A 27,302-nucleotide genomic window follows, 5' to 3' on the forward strand; every position below is an offset into this window, starting at 1 on the left:
ATACAGATGTTCTCGGGATGCCCCAGTGGCGTCTGACTCTTGATCTCAGCTCAGGTCTTGATCTCAGGGTTGTAAGTTCAAGCCTGACATTGGGCTCCATGCTGGGCGTGGGGTCTACATAATGAATAGATAAATACATACATACATACATAAATTAAATCAAATACAGGTGTTCTTGAGCTTACATTCTCAGCGGGGACAAATATTGGTTATTGGAAGGCAAAAAATCTCACTCTTCTTATGTATGAAGGACAAAAATAAATAGTCCATGAACAGATATAGCGTATATGTGTGGTATTAGAATTTCCAGGGGGTAGACAATTAGAAAAAACAGTATCTAATAAGGCTCTTTACCAAGGTAAGAAGAAAAAATTTGAGCAACACTGCTGTAGATACTTTCGCCAAGCCAGGAAAACCTAAATTAATTCCAACATAGTGATACTTCAAATACCTGCACAAAACAGAAAACCATGGTGATTACATCTTTAACCAATATACTTGTGAATGGCTCCAGTTCTTTGGCCTTTGTTTCTGTTAGAGGAAGTTACTAAAATTGTTCAAGTGTAAAGAAAGCTCTAGGATTAACTGACAAAAAACCCAAGTTTATCAATCATTAAGTTTACAACACATAGAGTACAAACCAAGAAAGTAAATTTATTTAAATTACTAAAATAGCTTCTAAAGTCATTTACAGATCAGCTGCTACAATTATTTTTCCTGAAAGATATAAGTAACATTAAATTTCTTTAAAATTATTTTGGTCAGCGAAACATTTAATAAAAACATTTGTTTCTCCATATAATATATGTGTATAAAATAAGCCTTTTCAAAAACTCTTGTTTTAGAATCCTCTATAAATCAGATGGCCTGACTTCTGACAGTCAGGAGCAAATTGCAATAAAGGGTATAAATTTAGGAATACTAGTTGTCCTAGCTGGAGGAAACCAGACCACACCCCACTACCAGGCATGGGATCCTCAACAGGTAAATGGTTAAGTCAATGACTGCCCCTAGTATTCTAAAAACAGTATTTTCATTTTAAGTTTTGTAGACAATAAAAAACTAAACAAAACCATGGTGGATCCGGAATCTTAAGATTTTAAGAAAAGCAAAGCGGTCGACAGATTTTGAGAAAGCTCAGTTACAGAAGCTAAGTGACACCTGAAATGCAACAGTAGCGCAGGAATGCACAATAGTACATTTCAACATTCTTCACATATGGCCAAGTTTACTTTCTTTTTGGCTTGAGGCACTCTTAATAAAATTTATCACGTGCACAGTAAATCTTTACATTTGTTGTAAGAGTGTCATTAAAGGACTTAGGACTGCACGCAGAGAATCAAATCCTTCTTCAGCAGTCTAGGAAAGCTGGCGGACCAATGGTTTACCAATTCCTGCAACTGCATTTCTGAGTTCAAAACAAAGGCTTCAGGATATGTCCCAAATAAACTGCTCTGAATTGACCACACCCTTTAGAGTCAAATGAACAAATATGCTAAACCTTATAATATACATGCTTCAAAATCCTTTGGAGGACCAAGAATTTCTTAAAGGAAGAAAAGGATATGTGAAAAATAAACCCCAACACAATTCACCGAGAATGGAGTTCATATGGCTATGTTTGAGAGACCTAAGTCTCAGCGGCTTATTTTAAATTTCACCTTGAAGATTTCCCCCCCTTTCCTTCCTCATTCCACAATTTCTCTTGTGCCTTGTCTCCTTCTCCCGCCCTCCAAAAACAAAGACAAAAAAATTCCCAAAACACACTCTGGTGACCTTTCATTACTCTCGTTCCTGTAAGGCGAAGCTGACTAAGGAACTCACACCTAATGATGTAAAAGAGAACAAAATGGGAAAACCCACAGTTGCATTTAGAGAGCTGCCTTACTAATAGCAAACTCTGTGAAAAATCTAACTTAAAAAATTGAGAGGGTTCATAGGAAGGACCCCAATCCCCCCCCCCAACCTGGTCTGGTCATACCACAGCAATAATGTTTCAACCCTGAACCTAAACAGATCCTCTATGGGATCCCATATGATTTATAGTCCTCAGAGATCGTTAACACAGATCTCAATGGAAACAGAGAAATGATTCTCTCAGCTAACAGATAATTAGGTTGAATAAATGATTTAGATGTTCCATGTTTACATAAGAACTTAACTTCCTTTAAAAAGAAACCAGTTCCTTCAAAAAGAGCTCTGAATCCCGTCTCTAGCTAGAAAGTCTGAAAAATTCTCAGAACTTGAGACATGATTCGTCTTCTGTCACACTTATAAGCAGATGCCACTTTTCAGGGCATTTTCAGGTTGGACAGGCAGGACCAAGTGAGAAATACGGCTCCAGAGCCCGCTTAATTTGTCTGGGTCCATATGTTCGTAGGAGTTGGGTGTGTCAGAGCTGGTGAACTTGACTTTGAGGAAATCTCTCACTTTTTCTTCAATTTCCTTTAGGCCTAGACTGGTTCCCAGTGTCTCTTCCTCCAACAAGACAGTCAGCACTAAGGCTACATCTTTGAAGGCTGCATGTTCATGGTCACAATATTTATAGAAGATCAAAGTGGAGCCTGCAGGCAGTGACTCAAAGCGGTGTACCACGGCAGCATTCTGGCCATTCTGGAATCCATTGCTCAGTTCCCAATCTACCTCTTGTTTGACAGTATCACTGTCCAGAGTAGCTTTGTCTGCCCCATCAATCCGGATGGCACGGACACTCCGGAAAGAAGAGTAGGCATCGGCAATTTGTTCGCTCAGACATCTGAGTGCTTCTTCCGCATCCTGAGCAGCAGTGAGCAGCAAGATAGCAGGCTGAGGCCGGGGCTGGGAGCTGTTCAGATGTTTCTCCAGGAATGTAAGGCTCCTTTTCCACAGCTTCTCATCTTGACCTTGATACTTATTCATAAGTTGTTTCATCTGGTTCTGGAACTCTTGAACAGCAGTGGTTTCCGCCTCAGGACTACGAGGGAATAAATAACTCCCAAGAGCCAAAGAAACTATCAGAACAAGTAGCCACCACCAGATCTTGCTATAAGATGCACTTTGGGGTTGTCCAGTCACTTCTGCTAAGGACAGGAAAAAAAAAAAAAAAGAAAAGAAATGACAGATTCAAATACCATTTTCTTCGATTCAAGGACAAGTGACTTAAAATCAGTATTACTCTTCATAAACATTAGGTAAAAGAGGAAGGAATTTAAAGAATGGAGCTAGTAATTTACTTTCTTTTTTTTTTTTTTTTAAGATTTTATTTATTTGACAGAGAGAGAGAGAGAGAGCTCACAAGTAGGCAGGCAGAGAGAGAGGGGGAAGCAGGCTCCCTGCTAAGCAGAGAGCCCAATATGGGGCTCGATTCCAGGACCCTTAGATCATGACCTGAGCTGAAGGCAGAGGCCCAACCCACTGAGCTACCCAGGCGCCCCAGTAATTTACTTTCTTAAAGAAATGTTCCTCGGGCGCCTGGGTGGCTCAGTGGGTTAAGCCTCTGCCTTCGGCTCGGGTCATGATCTCAGGGTCCTGGGATCGAGCCCCGCATCGGGTTCTCTGCTCAGCAGGAAGCCTGCTTTCCCCCCTCTCTCTGCCTGCCTCTCTGCCTACCTGTGATCTCTCTCTCTCTCTGTGTCAAATAAATAAATAAAATCTTAAAAAAAATGTTCTTCACATGTATTTAAGAAAATCTCACACCCATAGGTTTTAGGCATATAAGTATGCATGTGTCTCTTCAATGTCAAAATAATAAAAAGCCTTAAAAGGAAAAAGCAGAATTCAAAGATATGAAATGGCATAAGCAAGTCGGAAATAATATTATTTTTAAGGCAGAACTATTATTACTACTGCTAATATTTGGGAGGCAAACATTAATAGAAGTCACTTGCTAACATAGTTTTAAATTCAGACACCCAAAATTCATACAGCTTATTATCCAGACATGCAATGTTTCTGAAGTATATAAAGGGATTAAAAAAGGATGCACTGTAAGTGAATGTCTTCCATATTTTATAGTAACTAGCTGTCCCTTTAATTGCACCGATGCCCACCTTTTGTGGAATGCAGTTAATACCAGTAAAATTGATTATGCAATTCATTCCTAATTATTACTGGCAATAATAATATCAATTTACATTTATCTAGTTCTTTTCAGTTTATAAATACTTTCTCATATACCACTTCATTTAAATAGAATAGGAACAATACTTTTACACCTTCTATTTTATTTGTACTATGAACCTTTTAGAGCAATGGTTGTTAAACTGTGATTGCTGGGTACCTCTAGATCCTTCCAAGAGGGTCCTTGAGGTTAAAAAGTTAGTCTCGTAACACTAAGATGTTATCTGACTTTTCCCACCATGCTGACGTTTGCATTGATGGTGCAAAGCCATGGTGGGAAAAACAAATGATACCTTAGCATAGATCACAGGGCAGTGCTAACGTAGTCTTTGTATTCAAAGCCATGCATTTAAGGCTATCAGCGAAACTGCTTCATAAAGCAGTTAAAATTATTTATCATATTAAAATTCAACCCTTGAATACAAATCTTGATAAAGTATGCAAAGAACTGGGAAATGAACATAAAGCACTTCTGATACCTGGCACAGTACAGTAGTTTTCTCAGGGAAAAGAATTTTGTGCAACTGAATTGAGCTGAACTAGTACTTTTAAAAACAAGGGACAAACTACGGTTAGTCAAACTTGAGTATTTATTTGCCATTTTCTTGAAAATGAACAAAGTGAGTCTGTTGTTTCTAGGAAAACAACTGACAATATTTGTTGCCAATTATAAAATTCACAGTTTAAAGTGAAAATTAGGATTGTGGAAATATTGTATCTGACACTATAAACTCAACAGCTCCTGAACCCTTAAAGACTTTTTCTCTCGAGATTGGTGGTGATATTAACAAATGTGATCTTTTTATACTGTATTAGAAATGTGTCAACATTCGGAAGATCTACATAATTTGGTAAACCAGTATTTTCCCAATGATCAGTGCATGATATTCCATTCAAAGTGCAAGAAAGGCCAATTTAAATGTAATAGAACACAAAAAATTCGTTAATGTGGTTTCAGATCTTACATATTAAGTAACTTTTTGAGTTTTGGACAGTATCAAAAGAGAATATCCCAAATTATATTTAGACTATTAAAAAAATCTAAATTATCTGTATAAAGCTGGATTTTTCTATATACCGCAACCAAAACAATATATTTAACAGACTGAACACAGAAGCTGATATGAGAATCCAGCTCTATTTTATTAAGCCAGACATTGAAGAGATTAGAAAATATAAGCAATCTGTCACTAGTCTTACTAAATTATTTAAAAATAAGTAGGTATTTTTAAAGTTTTTCACTTTTAATTTCTAGGTAAATATGGATAGGTATAGCCCATATTACATTAAAAAAGTTCTTTAAAGGTACTAATTTTGCTAGTGGAAAGTAGTACTGAGACCAAAGTGAGAGTCACTGTGAAATTATTTTCTTAGTACTCTTCGGGATAATAAATAGGCTTAGAGAATTAAAGAAACTTGCTGGAAAGCTGTGACAGAAGGTTAAGTGGTCCAGTCTAATCCAAATACAGGTCTGTGGACTCTAAAACCCGTGGTAATCCTATTACATCATGCCATGTGCCATCTTTCTTTTGACACAGCAAGGTTCACCTGGCTATTGGTATTAGTAGTTCTGCTTTTACTTTGGTCTTATGGTTAATTAAGTGAAAGGGAAAACCAGATGTTGTTTCATATAGTTTGTCCTTAAAGAATTTCACTGCTAGTAAAATATATGCTTTTTCCTCCTAAGTGCTTAAAATACAACTCTTCAAATAGCATTATTTTTTGCTGTCAAAAAAGTTTAAAACAATTATGTATGACCAATTTTATAAACTCATTTAATAGAAACTGAATACACAAACTTACGTTGACTAGAGGTTGAAGGAGACTGGTTTCCAAGCTCTGATTTCTGAATGCTGTCATCTAATGATAGGAATAATAAAGACCATCAATTTATGGTTCATAATTTAAGTATTTCCAACAGAGAAAGAAAATACAAATTCCACCAAGAGAATATAAGGCAGAAATCAGCCAGAAATAGAAGAAAATGTGGAAGATCTAAGTGCCCGTTAGACTGACAGCTCCTTGAGACTCAAGAGTTATTTCTTTCATAATTATTCACAGCATGCCATGGGGTCTAGTATAAAGCATAAAATACATTTGTTTTGTGAGAAAGCCTTAAAGTATTTGACCCAAATTATTTAATGGAAGTAGTGAAACTTACAGCACAAAGTTAAGAGAACAAAGAAAATAAGCACAACTAAAAGAAAAGAAAACACGTTATACCATCTGAAAAACTGCCATATATTGAGCTCTTGCCTGGTGATGATGTTGTAAGAGGGAAAAAAGGACAAAATACGGATTATGGATTACTGAGCTAACTGGACAAGGGTTTTAGGTAAAATGCAATGTTAATCCTATTCTCTACCTCAGACTGATACGAATATTTACTCTGGTGCCTCTGATCATTTCAAGTATGAGTAATATTTTTAAAAATTATATTAAAAATTCTTCACCATTTCTATGGATAGACAATCCAGTTTTATTTAGGTTTATGGTTAAACCACAGATTTTAAAAATAATTTTATCATGACTCCACCACATCTCTATTTCTATCATTAGTTTAGCAAACAAAAACTATCCTAACTCTTTACTTTCCCCCTCCATACTTCTTGGCATGACCACAGATTTTAACATAAAAGAAAGAAGAAACGGAAGTACAGGGTTCAGAAGGTGAAGAAGCTGAGTTACTAATTTGTATGACCTATATTTACCAACACTGCTACCCATCATTTGCCTGGTTTTATAACTTATGTATCTATAAATGACCTCAAGAGCTTTCACTTGAAAAACAATGGACTATACTAGAGGTATAAAATTAGCACTGCTAAGATATAGACATAGTCTTATTTTTGGTGATATGACAAAAAACCCTCAAATGAAACAAAGTGACATCAATCAGCATTCTAAAGGCATATTATTCTGTAATTACTGGTTTAGCCTAGGAAATTACATTATTTAGAAACTTCTAAGTTAGGTCAAAGTTAACAACTCTATTACTAAAACAAACAAATTCCATCAAGTGATGTTTCTCTTGAATACCTTACTCTATGGTCGCAAAGATCAAATGAAACAATATATGATATTATAATAATACATAATTATAATAACATAAAACTATAATACTGTACTATACTTTATTATATAAAAAGATCAAATGAGATATATTTTTATGTAATACCTAACTACCATATAATATATAACTATAATAATACTATACTTATAACATTAGTTATACAGTTATTATGTAACAAATGTAATAGTTACACAACTCAGAATATTTTAAATTTTAAAATAAAAAAAAACAAGAAAATAATCCTATTTCAAAAAGAATAAAACACTTGGCAATAAACTTAAACAAGGCAGTGAAAGACTTGTACACTGAAAACCATAAAACACTAATAAAAAATTAAAGCAGAAGGGGCACGTGGGTGGCTCAGTTGGTTAAGTGACTGCCTTTGGCTCAGGTCATGATCCCGGAGCTCCGGATCGAGTCCCACATCAGGTTCCCAGCTCAGCGGGGAGTCTGCTTCTCCCTCTGACCCTCTCCCCTCTCATGCTCTCTCTTCAAATAAGTAAATCTTAAAGTAAATATTGAAGTAGACACAACTAAATGGAGATATCCATGTTCGTGGATTGGAGAATTAATGTTCTTATAATGTCTATACTACCCAAAGCAATATACAGATTCAAGACAATTCCAATCAAAATTCCAATGACATCTTTTACAGAAATAGAAAACAACCCTAAAATCTGTATAGAAACACAAAAGATTCCAAATAGTTTAAAGAAATTTTGAGAAAGAACAACAAAGCTGGGGGTATCACACTTCCTGACTTCAAAATACATTATAAAACGAGAGTAATCAAAACAGTATGGTACTGGCATAAAAACAGACAAAGAGACCAACAGCAGAGACCAGAGTTCAGAAATAAAACCATGCAGATATCATCAAGTGATCTTTAACAAGGATACCAAGAATAAATGATGGGGAAAGAACAGTCTCCTAAAATAAATGGTGCTGGGAAAACTGGATATCCACAAGTAAAAGAATGAACTGGACTCTTACACCATACACAAAAAATCAAAATGGATTCAAGACTTAAACATAAGAATCAAATAGGGGGTGCCTTGATGGCTCAGTTGAGGAGGATGTGACAACTGATCTTGGGTTCGTGAGTTTTAGCCCCATGTTGGGTGTGGAGATTGCTTAAAAAAAGAAAACTTAAGGAAAAAAAAAAAGAACCCCAAACCATAAAACTCTCAGAAAAAAAAGACAGGGAAAAAGCTTCCTGACACTGGTCTTGGCAATGATTTCCTATATATGACACCAAAACACAGGAAACAAAAGCAAAAATAGACCATGGGATTATAGCACACTTAAAAAACAGGATGAGCTACATGATCAAAATCGTAGTAAGATTCACCCCACACCTGTTAAGATGGCTATTATCCAAAATACAAGAGCAAGGTATGTACAGAGGATGTAGAGAAAAGGGAACCCTTGTACACTGTAGATAGGATTTAAATTGCTATAGCCACTATGGAAAAGAATATAAAGGCGCCTCAGAAACTGAAGAATGAAACTCCCATATGATCCAGCAATCCCACTTTTGGATATATACCCAAAGGAAATGAAATTAGGGTCTTGAAGAGATATCTGTGTGCCCATGTGCACTGCCATGATATTCACAATAGCCAAGCCATGGAAGCAACCTAAACATCCACTGATGGATGAATAGATAAAAAATGTGGCATACACACTTAATTCTTGAACAATATAGGTTTGAACTGTGCAGGTCCACTTATATGTGGACTTTTTTTAAAGACTTTATTTATTTTAGAGAGATAGAAAGAAAGAGAGAGCACAAATAGAAGAAGGGACAGAGGGAGAAGCAGTCTCCCTGCTGAGCAGGGAGCTTGATGTGGGGCTCGATCCCAGGACCCTGGGACCATGACCTGAGCTGAAGGAAGATGCTCAACCAACTGAGCCACCCAGGTGCCTCCATATGTTTATTTTTTAAAATAAATACATTTGAAAATTTTTTAAAGATTTGGAACAGTCTGAAAAAACTTACAGTAGAAATGGATAGCCTAGAAGTATTTTCAAATATTAAGAAAAAGATATTTCGTGAACACATAACATATATGTAGATACTCTTCTATCATTTGCTATCATAAAATACACACAAATGACAAAAGTCAAAATTTATCAGAATTTATGCACACAGACTGTACATGGGGCCATTTGCAGCTGAAAGAAATGTAAATGAACATAAAGATGCAGTATTAATAATTACATAAAACTGACAGTAGCATATACTTTAATAATGCCATAGGTGTTACAGAAAAAGCCATCAAACCCAAAACAATAAATTCCTGCCAGAGAAAACTGTGTCCAGATGTGTATGACCTCAGAGGATTTACAATACAGCCAATCAAGGAAATCATGAAAGAGATCATGGATGTGGCAGAAAAGGTAAGGGGTGAAGGGTTTCAAGATATAGATCTTGTATTTCAAGCTATACTAAAAAGCTGTAGTAATCGAAACAGTATGGTATTGACACCAAAACAGATATAAAGGTCAGTGGAACAGAATAAAGAGCCCAGAAACAAACTCATTATTACACAGTCAATCTTCGACAAAGGAGGAAAGAATATGCAATGGGAAAAAGAGTCTTTCAACGAATAGTGTTGGAAAAACTGGACAGCTACATGCAAAAGAATAAAACTGGACCCCTCTCTTAAACCATCTACAAAAAGAAACTCAAAATGAATTAAGGACCTAAATAAATGTAAGAGCTGAAACCACAAAAATCCTAAAAAACAGCACAGGTGATAATGTCTCTGACATCAGCTGCTGCAACTTTTTTTCTAGATAGGCCTCCTGAGGCAAGGGAAACAAAAGCAAAAATAAATTATTGGGACTCCACCAAAATAAAAAAACTTCTATACAGCAAAGGAAATCATCAATAAAACTAAAATACAACCTACGTAATAGGAGAAAATATTTGCAAATGACATTATTTGATAAAGGATTAGTACCCAAAATAGAGAAAGAACTATAACTCAACACATAAAAATGAATAACCCAATTAAAAATGGGCACAAGACACGAACTGGATACTTCTACAAAGAAGACACAGATGGCAACAGACACATGAAAAGATGCTCAATACCACGCATCATTAGGAAAATGCAAATCAAAACCACAATGAGATATCACCTCACATCTGTTAGAATGGAGAAAATAAAAAACACAAGGAACAAGTGTTGGCACAGTTGAGGAGAAAAAGTAATCCTAGTTGTATTAATGGTGGGAATCAAATTGGTGCAGCCACTGTGCAAGACAGTATAGAGGTTCTTCCAAAAACTAAAAACAGAACTACCCTATGATCCAGTAATTCCACTATGGGGTGTTTAACCAAAGAATATGAAAACACTAATTTGAAAAGATACACTCATCATTATGTTTACTGCAGCGTTATTTACAATAGCCAAATCATGGACGCAAACCCAAGTGTTCACTGATAGATGAATGGATAAGGAAGATCTGGGGTGTGTGTGTGTGTGTGTGTGTGTGTGTGTGTAAAACATGAAATCTTGCCATCTGCACAACATGGACGAATCTAGAGGGTATAATGCTAAGTGAAATAAACCAGTCAGAGAAAGACAACTACCATATGACTTCACTCATACGTGGAATTTAACAAAGAAAGCAAACAAAGAAAAAAGCACAAACAAAAAACCAGACTCTTAAATATAGAGAACAAACTGATGGTTACCAGAAGGGAGGCAGGTGGGAGGAGGGGGGAAACAGGTGAAGGGGATTGAGAGTACACTTTCTGTGAGAAGCTCTGAGTAACTGCTGAGTCACTATACTGTATCTATGAAACTAGTATCACACTGTATGTTAATTATACTGGAATTACAAACAAAGAAAGGCATCTTAGAGACACTCATGAGCAAAGACCACACCAGAGGAATTAAAAGATGACCTGATGGAGATGAGTGCTCCTGCACTGAGGAAGAAGGCAGAAGACCGAGAAGAAGTGTCAGAAAACAAACTGACGTTAGATAATCCGGCAGAAGGCTTCCAATTATTCAAGACTGACTTTGACTTCTTTTACAACATGGACTCTTTTATGATAGAGGCACTGAAACTAAAGGAAATGGTGGAAGAAAGTTGGTGCCATATAGACACATTTTTTGAGATATGAGAAGGCAAAAAAAAAAAAAATCAGACAGAAATTAAGTATTTTGGAAGGTGCCTGCCTTTTCTGCCTCCCCTTCTACATTCTCCACCTTTTCAGCCTCTGCCCCCTTAAGACAACAAGATCAACCCTTCCTTTTCCTCCTCAGCCTACTTGATACAAAGACGAGGTTGAAGACCTTTATGATGATGCACTTCCACCTAATGAACATTAAATAACCAACACGCTGTACAGTCAATGAGCTTATCTGTTTTATGTGCATGAATGTCTTGGTGTGAAAATCTAATTAACTATACGACAAGAACTGTAGGAGATGTTTCTGTGTCATTGTCTTCTCCTAAGTAGTCACTGTGTAGAACATGGTGTGCAAGACTTGTATGGAAGAGGATAGCCTATCCTTTTATAGGTATAAGAGGAGTGATACTTTACATAAAATTCATAATGTCAGTTTTCTTACTGTTTCAAAACTTTGCTCTCAAGGAAATAGGATACTGTATACCTCTCTCTCTAGTAACTGGAGAAACTGCCTATTGGACTATCATCACAGGTAAATGTTTTTTAAAAAGCAGTAATGTTTCCAATACTGTATTATGAATATGACTGTAATACTGTATGCTATAGAAATGTTATAATGATCCCTTTATTAGTATATAGGTTAGGCTACTAGGAAGGAATCAGTTACACCAGGCTACCATAAAACAATCATACTGCTCCTTCTTCATTATCAATGTATGAATCATTATACCTGTAAGTAAATACAAATATCTTTTTCACCTTATCCTCTATTTTTTTTTTAAAGATTTTATTTATTTATTTATTTGACAGAGAGAGAGAGAGAGCACAAGCAGGGGGAGAGGCAGAGGGAGAGGGAGAAGCAGGCTCCCCGCAAAGCAGGAGAAGCCCGATATGGGACTCGATCCCAGGACTGCGGGATCATGACCCGAGCCGAAGGCAGTTGGCTTAACCAACTGAGCCACCCAGGCATCCCATATCCTCTAATTTTTAATAGTGTTAATAATACATATAAAATCTACAATGTTTTGCATCATATAAAACAACAGAGTGGTAGATTCTGACAAACAATTCATTTTATGAGGAATCTAAAATAGTCAAATACACAGAAGCAGAGAGTAGAATGGTGGTTTCTGGGGGAAGGAGAAAATGAGGAGGTATTAAAGGGTACAAAGCTTCAGTTATACAAGATGAGTAAGTCCTAAAACTCTACTATAAAGCAGAGCACCTACAGTTAACAATACTGTACTGTATATTTAAAATTTGCCAAGAGGGTAGATCTTATGTTAAGTGCTCTTATCATACACACACATAATAATAAATAAAGAGGGTGGGAGGAAACTTTTGGAGGTGATATACTTATGGCATAGTTTCCCAGATGGTCACGGTTTCCCAGATGTATATTTACCTCCAAGCTCACTGAGTTGTATACATTAAATGCATGCAATCATACTTTAATAAAATGACTAAAAAAGTTATTATATGAGGATGGCAGCAGAGGAAACTGCAGTGAAAGAACATGTGAAACATAATACAATTGTCTTGGGGAAAAAAAGCCATCAAGAAAATGTTTATCTTGGGGCGCCTGGGTGGCTCAGTGGATTAAAGCCTCTGCCTTTGGCTCACGTCATGATCCCAGGGTCCTGGGATCGAGCCCTGCATGGGGCTGTCTGCTCAGTGGAGAGTCTGCTTCCCCCTCTCTCTCTGCCTGCCTCTCGGCCTACTTATGATCTTTGTCTGTCAAGTAAATAAATAAAATCTTAAAAAAAAATGTTTATCTTGAATATCTTACTCCATGGTTGCAAAGTTCAAATGCGATAATGTATGAAAATTGTTAAGTTCTCTTCTATGATGATTTTAATAATGGAACAGCTAAAGAACAGTTATTATATAACATGCAATATAAACTTCACAGAACAGGAACAAACTTAATAAGGTATCTACTGCTCAGGCAGAGCATTCTCTAAGAGAATCTCTATCCCTCTTATTAAAAAATATTATTAGAAACAGTGACAGAGGGGCGCCTGGGTGGCTCAGTTGGGTAGGCGACTGCCTTCAGCTCAGGTCATGATCCTGGAGTCCCGGGATCGAGTCCCGCATCAGGCTCCCAGCTCCATGGGGAGTCTGCTTCTCCCTTTGGCCTTCTCCTCGCTCGTGTTCTGTCTCTCTCTCAAATAAATAAATAAAATATTAAAAAAAAAAAAACAAACAGTGACAAATTCCTTAAAAACACACACACAAAGGATAAAGCTCAAGATTTTCCAGTTTGAAGAGTACAGTAACAATCAGTCACTCTATAAATGTCAAGAGCAGAAGGCATGACTCTTTCATAGTTGTTATTATTATTACACAATATATTGTTAGCAATAAACACTAGTAATTATTCATTTATCATTTAGACTTAAAAATTGTGTTCACATACACCTTAAGCTAACTAGAATAACCTAATTATAGGCATTATTATCTCTAAAGGAAAGAAAATTGAGGTTCATGAAGGTTAAGGAGCTTTACCAAGATCACTCTATTAGTAAGTAGAAGAGTTGGGTCTGGAGCTCTAACTCCAAACTCTCTTTCGTGTCTCTGCACTACTTTTAGAGAAGTTCCAAAGCACATATACTGATGAAGCACTGATTCAGAGATCTGACCCCTGCATAGAAACTCTTCCCTATTCTCACTGTTTTATCATCTGGGAAATAGGAAAAATAAAGATAGTGGTACCATCTTCCCCAAGAGGGTAGGACATAGGCAGAAACCCAAACTGGGACCTGTCTACCCAGGGAAGTGGTGCTAACACAGGATGACAATAAGAATTTAAAATCCCAGATTCCTGAACACCTAAATCTGAAAATTAATTTTTTTAGCACTAAAGCAGGCAGAAATATGAACTTAATGAAATATGAAATTCAGAATGCTAAGCAAACAATTTTTTTTAAATGATTTTGGATTGAAAGGGTCTGTAAGGCTATATGACAATCACTGCCGTCTTCCACTTTCATCGAAAGTATTTTCTTCATGTTCACTGTTCTTATCTTAAAGTCCTCATGTGGTTAAATGTCTAAAAAATTCTGATATCTGCATCCTACTTCTGGTACATAATTTCTATATAACCCTCAAAACTATATATGGTAGATGGCTATTAATCAGTATACAGTTACTTAAGCCATAATAAGTGCACTAAGTTAAGATAAAGTAGGGATGCAAACAGATACAGCACTAAGACTTAGCTATCAATTTAGCAACTAAAAAGATCTATTTCTACATTCCAATCAGATCTTTAATATCATTATTTTCCTTTCTGCATTGCATTTTCACAGTGTCTTATCAGAGGAAATAAAAATTATATAAACACTTTTTGGTGACAATGTGTACTATACTTCACTTACTTGGAAGAAATGTATCTGCTATAAATTATCCAGACTACATAGTTAAGAACTAACATAACAAATCTCCCAGATTTATATAGTGTATATACTTAAACTCAAAAATTTTTACTTCTTTTTTTTTTTTTAAGATTTTATTTATTTATTTCACAGACAGAGATCACAAGTCAGACAGAGAACACAAGTAGGCAGAGAGGCAGGCAGAGAGAGAGGGGGAAGCAGGCTCCCTGGTGAGCAGAGAGCCCTATGCGGGGATCCATCCCAGGACCTTGGGATCATGATCTGAGCCGAAGGCAGAAGCTTTAACCCACTGAGCCACTCAGAAGCCCCAACCATTTTTACTCCTAAGAATATATTTCTCAATCTATAAAGTAAGTTTTAATCATTTTGTTTTTTAGAGAAGGCGGGGCAGGGAGGAGCAGAGGGAGAGAATCTAAAGCGGCTCCACACCCAACACAGAGCCTGACCTGGAGCTCGATCTCACAACCCTGAGATCATGACCTGACCTGAAGTCAAGAATCAGACACTTAACCAGCTGAGCCACTCAGCTCAGATTTTTGATACTTGTTATAAACATAATCCTAGTAAGCTAAATAATTAATATTTGTCTTTCTTATTATAATAGGTCAGAAAGAGCAAACTGTAAGAAGAAATGTTTTTTTGTTTTTAAAGATTTTATTTATTTGAGAGAGAGAGAGAGACAGCAAGAGCAGGAACACAAGCAGGGGGAGTGAGAGAGGGAGAAGCAGGCTTCCCACCGAGCAGGGAGCCTGACGCGGGGCTCGATCCCAAGACCCTGGCTGGGATCATGACCTGGATCAAAGGCCGGCGCTTTAAAACTGAACCACCCAGGCACCCCAAGAAATGGTTTTCTGATAGCAAGGTACATACAATATGGAATGACAGCCAACAATAAAGCAAGGATAGAATGTTTTCCAATTTACGCGGCTGAAGACTCACATGTGGGATATAAATTCACTGGTGGGAAAAAATGAGCTCTGACCATCACTACTTTGCTGATCGAAAAGCAAAGGCACAGAGGTTTGTTTACTACAAGGTAATCTTGTCCTATTACAGTCTGTCATTTCCTTTCATTTTTTGTTTTTTTTTAAGACTTTAATTTCTACATCCAGTGCGGGCCTTGAATTCACAACCCCAAGATCAAGAGTCACACACTCCACCAACTGAGACAGCCAGATGCCCCCCAACAGCTGGACATTTCTTGAGCAAGAGATATGTGATGGGAATTTTCATATTAACTAAATAAAAAGTAAGGGAGTACCTGATGACCTTGAGATTTATTGTGGTTAGATGAATAAAGAAGGTATAAAAGGTTAAGGGTGACTTAGTTTTTTTTTTTTTAACACAGTCAAGATTTAATGTGGACACAGCTACAGAAATTATGAAAGACACTGAACTCAAAGCACAATTATTTCATCATATCTATCTATGGTACTTCTCAAATTTTGTGACATTTAATCCACCCTAAACCTAAACATGAATATACTATTTGTAGGTTTCAATCTTTATTACTTAATATAAGGGGCAGGCAGAGTTGCTCTAAGTGGTTATTTATATAAAAGTAAACAAAGTCCGCTACAAATAAAAATCAGGTACTGTCAGGAGAGTAGAACTGACAACTTGTGAAGTCTGGACCCATCATTCACCGGCTTTCCCACACCACCATCTGCTCCTTCAAGCAGATAGAAATAACCAGTAATCATAGCTGTTCTTTATTAATGAAATCACAGCCTAAATCCCTATCTGACAGCCTAAATCCCTATCTCAAGAACTAAATTATTTTTGTATGTTGAATAATAAAGACAGCAAATAAACTTAAAATTACTTCAGTGATAGGCGGAGATTTATCAACTTACTTTGCGTGCTAGCCCTTATTCTTGCGGCTTGTTCAAACCATTCCTGAGGTTTTTTTTGATATCCCGAGCCTGAAGCAAATACATATATCAAGATATCATTTCACATACTTAGAAAATGTATACCATACAAATTTACAAGGTAAATTTATCAGAGAGGCAAAACAAATTTGAGGAGGAAAATAACAAAATCAATAGGTTCAGAAGTAAAAGATAATGTTTAAAGATCATACCATGAAGGATGAACCACTACTTAAAGTAAAATAGGCAGCAAATAAATACATAATCACCTAATAGACAAAACTATGTACAAGTCCTTTGTTCTGGTCTGAGAATGACTGAATTCAATAGTAATTGAACTTGATTTCAGTATTACTTAAGAAGAAAAAAGTTCACCATTTATTCTTGTCAATAAGTTACTTCAGGTAAAATAGTCCTAAACACATTTCTGCATCACAGAGTAATTACACATTGGGTACCAATGTGTGGAGGGATTAAAAGGCAAAGAAGATAAAATTACTTAAAATGCTATTCAAATCTAAATTTGACAAAGTCAAAATTACTTGACTGATAAAAGAACAGACAACCAACCACATACTTAGCACAGGAGGATGCTTATTAAGAGTTATGAAGTCTCGACCTAAAACAGACCAGACAAATAAAGAAATAAAAGAAATAAAATCTTTATTTATTTATTTAGTAAATAAATAAATAAGACAATCTCGTATTTAAAAGGTGATGTAGAGGGGCGCCTGGGTGGTTCAGTGGATTATAGCCTCTGCCTTTGGCTCAGGTCATGATCCCAGGGTCCTGGGATTGATCCATGCATTAGGCTCTCTGCTCAGCAGGGAGCCTGCTTCCTCCCCACCTCTGCCTGCCTCTCTGCCTACTTGTGATTTTTGTCAAATAAATAAATAAAATCTTTAAAAAAAAAAAAAAGTGACATGGAAAGGAAAAAAAGTCCTTCAAACTTTTATATACAAGGATATTATAGATTGATTAATAATTAACTCAAATTCTGGGACTTGATTTATAAATGGAAAGGAAGAAACTATCATTTCTGCTTAACCTAAGAAATACATATCCATGGTATATAATCTGCAAAATACAGAAGGAAAAGAAAAATGTCACCAATTATTCTACCATCCTGAACAAATCACTGTTATTAGCATTTTACTGTATTACTTTCTAATCTTTTCTTTTGTTAAATTTTCTCAACACATTGTGAAAATTTTTAAGATTGTAAGTGAGGCTGTAAGATTTTTATATACCTACCATCTAGTTTATCATTAACTTTTTACTATACCTTGGTTTATTACTTATTCAACCTTCCAAACTTTTGCAATAGAGCTCAAATCATACTACATATAAAATTTTATATCCTTATTACAATATGTACACGTAAGGAGACTCAAACTAAATTAGTTAAATTAAACTGAAAACAGTCAACAAATTTATATGGGAAGCAAGGACATTCAACAAGTCACGGAATGCAGATGCTTGTTTTTTAAATTCAAGCTTAAGTACAGAACTGAAGCAAATTTAAGATGCTGAATCAGTTTTTTAGCATTCACTAGATCTCTTTTTGAACACTGCATGTTAAATTGGAAAAGAGGATCTTTAAAAAAGAACAGCATTTGACCACACACACAGATAGACTTTTAAGAACTGAAGACACGGTTTTACTTACTTTGGGATGGCTGCCAAAATGATTCTGGATATTGAGCTGATGATCTGGTGGTCTGATCTAAAAAAACAGCAACAAAAATAAATATAGTACACTATAAAGTATAGTATACATTTTAAATGCATATTTTATAGGAGAACAATGAGTAATAAAGAAGCAAAGATATTCAGTAAAACCCCAGGGAATTCAACACTTGGGCGCACAATTTATTTTTAAAAAGTTTCTAAAGAGTCACGTTGTATCTAAAAAATTAACTAATTATCTCTTTCCCTAACCACTTCCTAAAGATTAAAATGTAAGATATGGAACATGGCATGAGGTAAGGGAGATAATAAAAGCTTTGAGTTGGGAACATTTAGGTTATGATGGATCTTCTTGAAATCATTACTACCCATTTTGCCTCAAATTTTTCTTATAAGTGGCCAATACATTATATATTTTAGTCTACTCTTCTTTAAAAACTTGTTTTCATATAAAGATGGGAATCATAACTAAACCTGTTCAAAAGCAATCAGATTGTTATCTTGGAAGCAGGAGCATTTGACATATTCAAGGTGGTGGCTAAATATTTTTCTTACCATATTCTATTACTAAAAAATTCCAAGCATCAATCTCCAAAACATATACATATATGACTGAAATAATATATTAACTAATGTGTTGCATTTATTATAAAATAAAAACAGACATTTTATTTTTTTTTAAATATTTTTTTAAAGATTTTTATTTATTTATTTGACACAGAGAGAGAGATCACAAGTAGGCAGAGAGGCAGGCAGAGAGAGAGAGAGAGGGAGGGAGAAGCAGGCTCCCTGCTGAGCAGAGAGCCCGATGTGGGGCTCGATCCCAGGACCCTGGGATCATGACCTGAGCCGAAAGCAGAGGCTTTAACCCACTGAGCCACCCAGGCACCCCAAAAACAGACATTTTAAATGAATGAAATATAAATATACATGAAATTCTAGTGTTTTCTTTTTGCACTCCAATGGATCTGTTTTTTGTTTTGTTTTTATTTAAATGCCAGTTAGTTAACATACGGTATACTACTAGTTTCAGACGTAGGATTAAGCTACTTAACACTTCCATACACTCCCTGGTGCTTATCCCAGCAAATGCACTCCTTAATCCCATTACCTGCTTCACCCATTCCCCACCCACCCTCCCCTGCTGGTCGGGTTGTCCCCTATAGTTAAGAGTCTGTTTCTTTGTTTGCCTCTCTCTCTCTTTTTTCCCCCTTTGCTCATGTTTCTTCTTGTACCTCTTCTGTGACAATTAGTCCAGGAAATAATCTAGGAAAATATGTATTCTTCTTAATATGCTCCCCTTTTTGTTCTTTAGCTAGAGTTTTCTTCCACATGTGGGTATGTGCTTCATTAAGAATTTATTAGAATTCTAAAGGGATCACAGAGCCTGTGGTTTACGTAGTTTTGAAGAGCTATATGCTAATAGCAATGGCATCAAGTTATTGGCCATAGGAATGGCCAAATCAGTCTCTAATTTTTAGAGCTTTGTGTATACATATACCAAAACTAGTAAGAACGTTGAATTTCAGTGTTTACTATGTGACAGGTACTTTCTAGGTGCTTGCACATGTGACTTAATTTAACCTCTTAAAAACCCAGATGAGGAAACTGAGGAACACAGAAGTTAAACAATGGCCCGAGGGCACCAACCTAGTAGTGGAGGAGTGGAACCCTGGGATTCAGGCTCCAGAGCCCATGTTCTTAACCACTATGCTAGAATGGTGCATATCTCCTTTGGGATTTCTGTATCAAGAAAGTATGGGGGAAAATGAGGAAGGGTGGAAAATAGAGAGAGAATACCAAATGCCCATACGCCAGCTTATGAGCTTATTTTTAAAAAGGAATGATAAAGTAAAACAGGAATTACAGAAATTCGCAAAAGGTGGTGAGGGGAAAGTAAAGAATTACTCTTTCATAGGACTGAAATATAAATTCATTATTTACAGATTTTACAAATTGGTTCAGCAGCCTCTTTAGACTCAATTGGTATTTTTTTCTCTCAGTCAACTCTTTCCTTTACTACACAAATTCACGCGAACAATCATAAACTGTTATTACTGACCTGGTGTGAATTTGAACAGTCCAGAGATAAAAGCAATTACCTAGGTATATTAAAACTTCCTAAAAGCTAACTAACATTCCTGTTGGTGTAATGAGTACCAATGCCAATGAGATCAATTTCTCTGTAAGATTTAAAAAAATTTTTTTAAAGATTGATTTGGGAGGGAGAGAGAGCAAGTGTGTGCATACACACACACACAGGAGTACGCAAGAGGAGTGAGGGCCAGAGGTGGAGGGACAAGCAGACTCCCTGCTAAGAGGGGAACTTGACATGGGGCTCAATTCCAGGACCCTGAGATCATGACCAGAGTTGAAGGCAGATGCTTAACTCACTAAGCCATCCCAAGCATCCCTCTCTACAATATGTTTTTTAAAAACTACAAATAACTCTTCTTTTGAGCACAAAAAGTATCTTCTATTCCATTAATATCAAAGTAGGCTAAAAAGTGACTTATTTATTTAGATGTTACATGGCATTACAGTACTAATTAGATGCACACATGAAATCAGTAATTTTAATAAATACTAAAAAGCACACAACTTTTAATAAAATACTTTGAAGTTTTTTTTTTTAAAAGCAAATTCACAAATACCTTTATATTTTAACTAAAAAAGACAGCTCCTAAGATAAAGTCATGTGTATAGAAAGCAACGTTACCTCCAGAATCAAGAGAATCCCTGGATCTGACCTTAACAGTAGTAATATCACTGTCAGAGCTGTCCTGATCGTCCTGTTCAGTTTCTCCTAAAAAGAAGTAAATCATACACTAGTAGAGTCTTTATTCAATACTTTAATGATCTAGATTAAAAAACAAATAATTCAACATTAAAATGAGACCTCTCAAATGATCAGATATAGAACTGTTATTTATTATGCTTACTATTCTGGATCACAAATTTTCATACAAACTAAAATTGAGCTCATTAATGTTCTCTGAGGCACATAATTATATCTCAAACAAATATTCAGAGTAATATCTACAAGATTATATTCTGAGGCTTTACTGTAGAGTCAAAGAGTAAACAAATGAGCATTAAGTAGTGGAAAAGTTCTACATTATGGGGGGAACTATATATAGTCAGTGTGTAAATTTAGACAAGATTTGTATAGGCACACACATGTATACATATGTCCCTCTGTGTTTCTGAGAGGGGGATGTACACATACATCCATATACTAACATCTAGTATGCAGGTAACCTTAGATTACGTGGGTTCTAAAATAGGACTAAATTTTATTGTACTATTCACAGGCTGATTTTGGAAAAATGATGATTTTAATACCATAGTCAGAGGCCAGCATATGCCAGAATCTTTTTTTATTAACTTTGCTTAAAATTATTAACTCAGACAAAAGATGGTTAAAATGCATATAAAGACTATCATCCCTCACTCTATCTTATTTTACCTGCCCAATTATGAGTTCAGATAAGCACGGATTTTTTCTTTCCTGAAGAAAAACACTATTTTCTACTCTCTCTTAAGTACTATCAAAACTGCACCTCATGTTAATGGGCAAAAAAAAAAAAAAAAAAAAAAAAAAAAAAGATTTAGAACATTTTAAAAGAAAATACCTCCTTCAGAAAAATTGACCTTCTGTTGGACACTGGTGGCTTCTAGAAAAGAAAAGCAGACATGTCACATGTAGTATCAAAAGCTAAAGCTCAGAAATAAGTAAGAGCATGTAATTTAGGAAAGGGAACATAAAGACAGACCAACTAAACTTTTTTTCTATTAAATCTTAAAAATATATGTATCATTTACCTCTAAGTTATGTGAGAAATAAGTCTGACACAAACTAGAATCAGAAAGTTTATTTTTCCTTTAGCCGCCAGGTCCATTTGAGCTCTAAAATGTAACCTGTTGCAGAAAACATTAAATTCTCTGTGGACAAATATTCCAGTCCCTATACAGGTTAACTGTATTCTCATTCTCCTATTTGCCAGAGTCCCTACACTCTTTTTTTTTTTTTTTAAAGATTTTATTTATTTGACAGGCAGAGATCACAAGTAGGCAGAGAGGCAGGCAGAGAGAGAAGTAGGGAAGCAGGCTCCCTGCTGAGCAGAGAGCCCGATGTGGGGCTCGATCCCAAGACCCTGAGATCATGACCTGAGCTGAAGGCAGAGGCTTTAACCCACTGAGCCACCCAGGCGCCCCCCCTACACTCTTAAGAAACCCACCATCCTGGTTGAACCGACAAACCAGTTCTTTATTGCACTGATAGAGTCAAAAACGAAGAAAGAGGGAAAGAAACTCTGTCTAGCTCCAGCAAGTTCATGAACACCACTATTTCTCAGAGGCAGAGAATCTGGACAAAGATAAATGGACAAAATGTATCAAACAAATTTTAAATGTAGTATTTTATATGGGGTATTCTGAAAGGTTTTTTTTTATTGAAGGGAGATATCCAAATGTGGCCTTGCATTAATTGGGCTAAAATATTGCAGAGTGATCATTTGAGAAGTAGCATGAATCATATTGCTCAGAAAGCCGAAATCTGTTTCTTTTCCCGCTTTTCCCTCTAACTATCTTAACCTGTATTTGCTTTCCAAAAGGGAAAACTACTGTGAAAGACAAGTGTCAACAAATTATATGGTGAATTTAGGAATCTTATGTTCAGGTCAGTTTAATTATATTAATATAACACTGGTCAAACTATTCCTACTATAATTGTGGCAAATGTAAATTAATATGTGAAAAATATTTGCAAAATTTTTGGTGTAACTAACTGTAACTGCACATAATAACCATGTTACTCTTCAAATGCTAGAATCTGGTATATTAGATTCCACTTTAACCTAGGATCTTTAGGGAGACTGTCTTTTCAATTTTCTTTTCCAAGACGAAAAATGGAAAGTCAAACTTGCCATAGTGCTATTCTCCTAAAATTTTTTCATGAATATTTCCATTCATATAAAAAGGTATCATTCCCTTTTTGGAGTTTTCTAGGCATGTAAGTATTACTGTACTTGTCTTTTGTATAGCAGTTTACTCTTTTTATTCATATAACTAACCCCACAGCATGCAAACAGAAGATGTTTTCTTAAAAATCAGTGGTTATAGGGGCGCCTGGGTGGCTCAGTGGGTTAAAGCCTCTGCCTTCGGCTCAGGTCGTGATCCCAGGGTCCTGGGATCGAGCCCTGCATCCGGCTCTCTGCTCGGCGGGGAGCCTGCTTCCCTTCCTTTCTCTCTGCCTGCCTCTCTACCTACTTGTGATCTCTGTCTGTCAAATAAATAAAATCTTTAAAAAAAAAAATCAGAGGTTATGTCTTACGTCGTTATCTTCATAATAGTTAAGCCCTTGATATTTACATGCTGCTAGTTAATTTTCTAAAAACCTTCATGTCTGCTATCTGATTCTCACAAGGTCATAAGGGAATAATTTCCTAGGTAATGCTCACAGATATTAAATGACTTTTCTAAGGGTGTCAGAACAGATGATGAAAAAAAGACTTGAACACAGGGCTCTTTTGATTTCTAGTCTACTACCCATCTACCACTGCATCAGTCTTGTTTATAATGGCATACGGTCAGCAATGATCATTACTTTTTAAATTAATTCTTTTATTTTAAAGAGCAGTTTAAGATTCACAGTAAAACTGAGGGGAAGGTAGGTAGATTTCCTATATGGTCCCTGACCCACACATGCATAGCCTCCTTCCTCCATTATCAATATCCCCCATTAGAGTAGTCTATTTGTTGAAAAGTGGTGCCACTGAAGGATCTACATTTGTACATCATAATCACGCAAAGACCCTAATTTACATTACAGTGCACTCTTGGGTGTTGCACATTCTGTGGGTTTAGACAAACGTATAACATGTATCCATCATTACTGCATCATTCAGAGTATTTTCATGCCCTAAAACAATCCTGTGCTCCATGCTATTCATCCTTCCCCTACCACCACCACCACCACCACCACCACCACCACCACCACCACCACCACCAAATCCTTGATGACCACTGATCTTTTTACTGTCTCAAGAGTGTTGTTGCCTTTTCCAGAAAGTCATAATCAGTTCTTGCATGCGTTTTCATGGCTTGATAGCTCATTTCTTTTTAGCACTGAAAAATACTCCATTGTCTGGACGTGCCAGTTCATTTATCCATTCACCTACTGAAAGACATGTTGGTTACTTCCAAGTTTTGGCAATTATGAATAAAGATGCTATATATGTGTGCAGGTTTTTGTGTAAACATTAAGTTTTCAACTCCTTTGGGTAAATATCAAGGAATGTAATTGCTGGATGATATAGTAAGAATGTGGTTAGTTTTGTAAGAAACCATCCAACTATCTTCAAAGTTATGTACCATTTTATATCCCCACGAACAATGAATGAGTTCCTCTTGCTCCACATTCTTGTTAGCATTTGGCACTGCCAGTTTTTTGGACTCTGGCTATTGTAAGAGATATGTAGTGGTATATTGTTTTAAACTGCATTTCCGTGATGACATATAACATAGAGCATCTTTTCATATGCTTACTTGCCATCTGTGTATCTGCCATTGAGGTGTCTGTTAAGTCTTTGGCTCATTTTTCAATCAGGTTGTTTTCTTACTGTTGAGAGCTAAGAGTTCTTTGTGTATTTTGGATAACTGTCCTTTATTAGATGTGTAATTTGCAAGTATTTACGCTCAGTCTGTGCCTTTTGTTCTTACTCTCTCGTTATCGTCTTTTGCAGAGCAGAGGTTTCTAACTTCAGATAAGTTGTTGGGATTTTCATTGTAAATACACTGAACCTATAGATTAAGTAGAAAAGAAGCCGTATCTTGACAACACTGAGTCTTCCTATTCGTGAATGTGGAATATCCTCATTTTTTTCCCCGAAATTCTATGATTTTATTCATCAGTTTTATAGTTTTTCTCATATAAATCTTGTACAAATCTTGGATTTATAGCTAAGTATGTCATTTGGGGAGGGCATGCTATTGTAAATTGTATTGTTTTTAATTTTAAATTTCTCTTGTTCATTGCTGGTATGTAGAAGTGATTAGCTTTGGCATATTAACCTTGCATCCTGTAACCTTGCTATATAATTACTTATTAGTTCCTATTTTTGTCCATTCTTTTAGATTTTCTACATTGATGACTATATTACCATTGAACAAAGACAGTTTTCTTTCTTTCTTCCCAACCTGTATACCTTTTGTTTCCTTTTGTCTTACTACACTTGCCAGAACTTCCAGCACAATGTTGATAAGGAATGGTGAGCAGGACCATCTCTGCCTAAGCATGTATTTAGGTTCCTTTATGTCTTTTCATGGCTTGACAGCTCATTTCTTTTTAGCACTTGTAATACAAAAGCTTCCAGTTTCTCACCATTTTGATATTAGCTGATTAGATTTTTTGTAGTACTGTGAAACTGAGAAATCCCCTCTATTCCTGTTTATCATGAAGGGGTGCTGGATTCTGTCACATGCTTTTTCTACATCTATCAACATGATCATGTCATTTTTCTTTTTTAGTTTGTTGATGTGATAGACTTTCAAATGTTGAACCAGCCTTGGATACCTGGAACAAATTCTACTTGGTTGTAGTGTATCTTTTGTAAGTAATCTCTTCTTTTGCCACTCCCATTATGTGTGTTAAACATTTTATAACTATACAGTCCTTGGGTGTTTTTTTTTTAAGTCCTTGTTACTTCTTTTTAGTTGAGAATTCTGGTCTTTAAAATTAAGATGTAACTGACACATAAACATTGTGTAAGTCTGTCTACAACATACTAACTTAATACACTTTTATATTGCATTACCACGACCACAGCATAGTTATTAATACCTCTATCACATCACATTATCATTTATTTTAGTCTATCAATACGCCCTCTAGCACAGAACTTTCTTTTCCTCAGCCATATCCAATCTATGATGTCCATCAAAGGCAGTCTTCATTTCTATTAGAGTGTTTATCTAGCAATTCTTTTTGATTCTTAGGATTTCTGCTTCTGTTTACACTGTCCATCTGTTTGTGCATACTGTCTACTCTACCTGTTAGACACTCTAGCAAAATCAATCATAGTTGTTTTAAATTTCTGGTCTTATAACTCTAACATTCCTGTCGTATCTGGTTCTGATGTTGGCGGTCTCTTCAAATTATTTTTTGCCCTTTGATAGGTCTTTTTCCCTTTTTTCTTTGAGAGAGAGAGAGAGAGAGAGAGAGAACAAATGCATGCACACGCACATGGGAGGGGCAGAAGAAGAGGGAGAAAGAGAATCTTTAAGCAGGTTCCATGCCCAGTGCAGAGCCTGATTCAGGGCTTCATCTCATGACTCCAAGATTACGACCTGAGCCGAAATCAGGCACCCATCTTTGGGTATGTCTTGACACGAAATCTTAATCTCAAGATTTTGTCCTGATGGCTGAACAGAACAACTGGGTAAAAGGAACCGCTGTAAACAAGCCTTCAGTGATGCAGTGATGAGGTCTGGGGGGAAGGAAAGGGCTCTATAGTCCCGTAATTCTTAGTCTTTCAGTGAGTTTATGCCTCTGAACTGTGAACTTCACAAGTGGTTCTCAATGTTTTTCCTTCCTCCTTAGGTGGGACAGGTTGTCTAGAGTGGCCTGGAGTATGGTATTTTCCTTCCCCCCAGTTGCAAGCTAATAATACTCCAGTAGGTCAGGCTCTGGTTAACTAGACTGCCCTGAAGGCAGGCCTTGTTAATCGGACATATTTCCAAATGATTCCTTTCCCCCTTCTCCCTGCCAAAGCATGAGAGAATTTTTCTCTGATATTTACTATGGGGATTTGGTCAAGCTCCTGGAGGTAAATCTCACAGTACAGTGGGGGCCCCATGATGACTGGGTCCCCTTGGCATTTTTCACTCTCAGACTTCACATGGAGCCTCCTACAATTGATCAGTTATAGCTCAGGTTTTTCTACCCCAGAACTCGTTCCTGCAGAGGTCTCCACTTTTCAGTCTTTGCTCTTGGGAAGCCAAGATATCCTGTATTT

The 27,302-nt window shown here is 36.3% G+C and overlaps 1 protein-coding gene across 5 annotated transcripts in view; it reads right to left on the reverse strand.

Annotated features, from left to right (window-relative positions):
• Window positions 1–629: 629 nt before the first annotated feature.
• TOR1AIP1 (torsin 1A interacting protein 1) overlaps window positions 630–27,302 on the reverse strand; it is a 39,109-nt gene continuing 12,436 nt past the window's right edge. Inside the window, exons 5-11 of one of the 5 annotated variants that reach the window (XM_080824584.1) lie at window positions 21,921–21,962; window positions 21,005–21,091; window positions 18,266–18,322; window positions 17,174–17,215; window positions 16,579–16,647; window positions 5,902–5,958; window positions 630–3,056 (exon numbers count right to left, since the gene is read on the reverse strand). In XM_080824584.1, coding sequence (XP_080680710.1) covers window positions 2,272–3,056; window positions 5,902–5,958; window positions 16,579–16,647; window positions 17,174–17,215; window positions 18,266–18,322; window positions 21,005–21,091; window positions 21,921–21,962 — 1,139 coding nt within the window. In that variant the 3' untranslated portion in view covers window positions 630–2,271. Of the gene's footprint in view, window positions 3,060–5,901; window positions 5,959–16,578; window positions 16,648–17,173; window positions 17,216–18,265; window positions 18,323–21,004; window positions 21,092–21,920; window positions 21,963–27,302 lie in introns of all 5 variants that reach the window. The other 4 variants (XM_080824583.1, XM_080824586.1, XM_080824585.1 and 1 more) reach the window with 4 other exon arrangements.

The sequence above is a fragment of the Martes martes genome, assembly GCF_963455335.1.
Source record: "Martes martes genome assembly, chromosome: 15".
NCBI lineage: Eukaryota > Metazoa > Chordata > Mammalia > Carnivora > Mustelidae > Martes > Martes martes.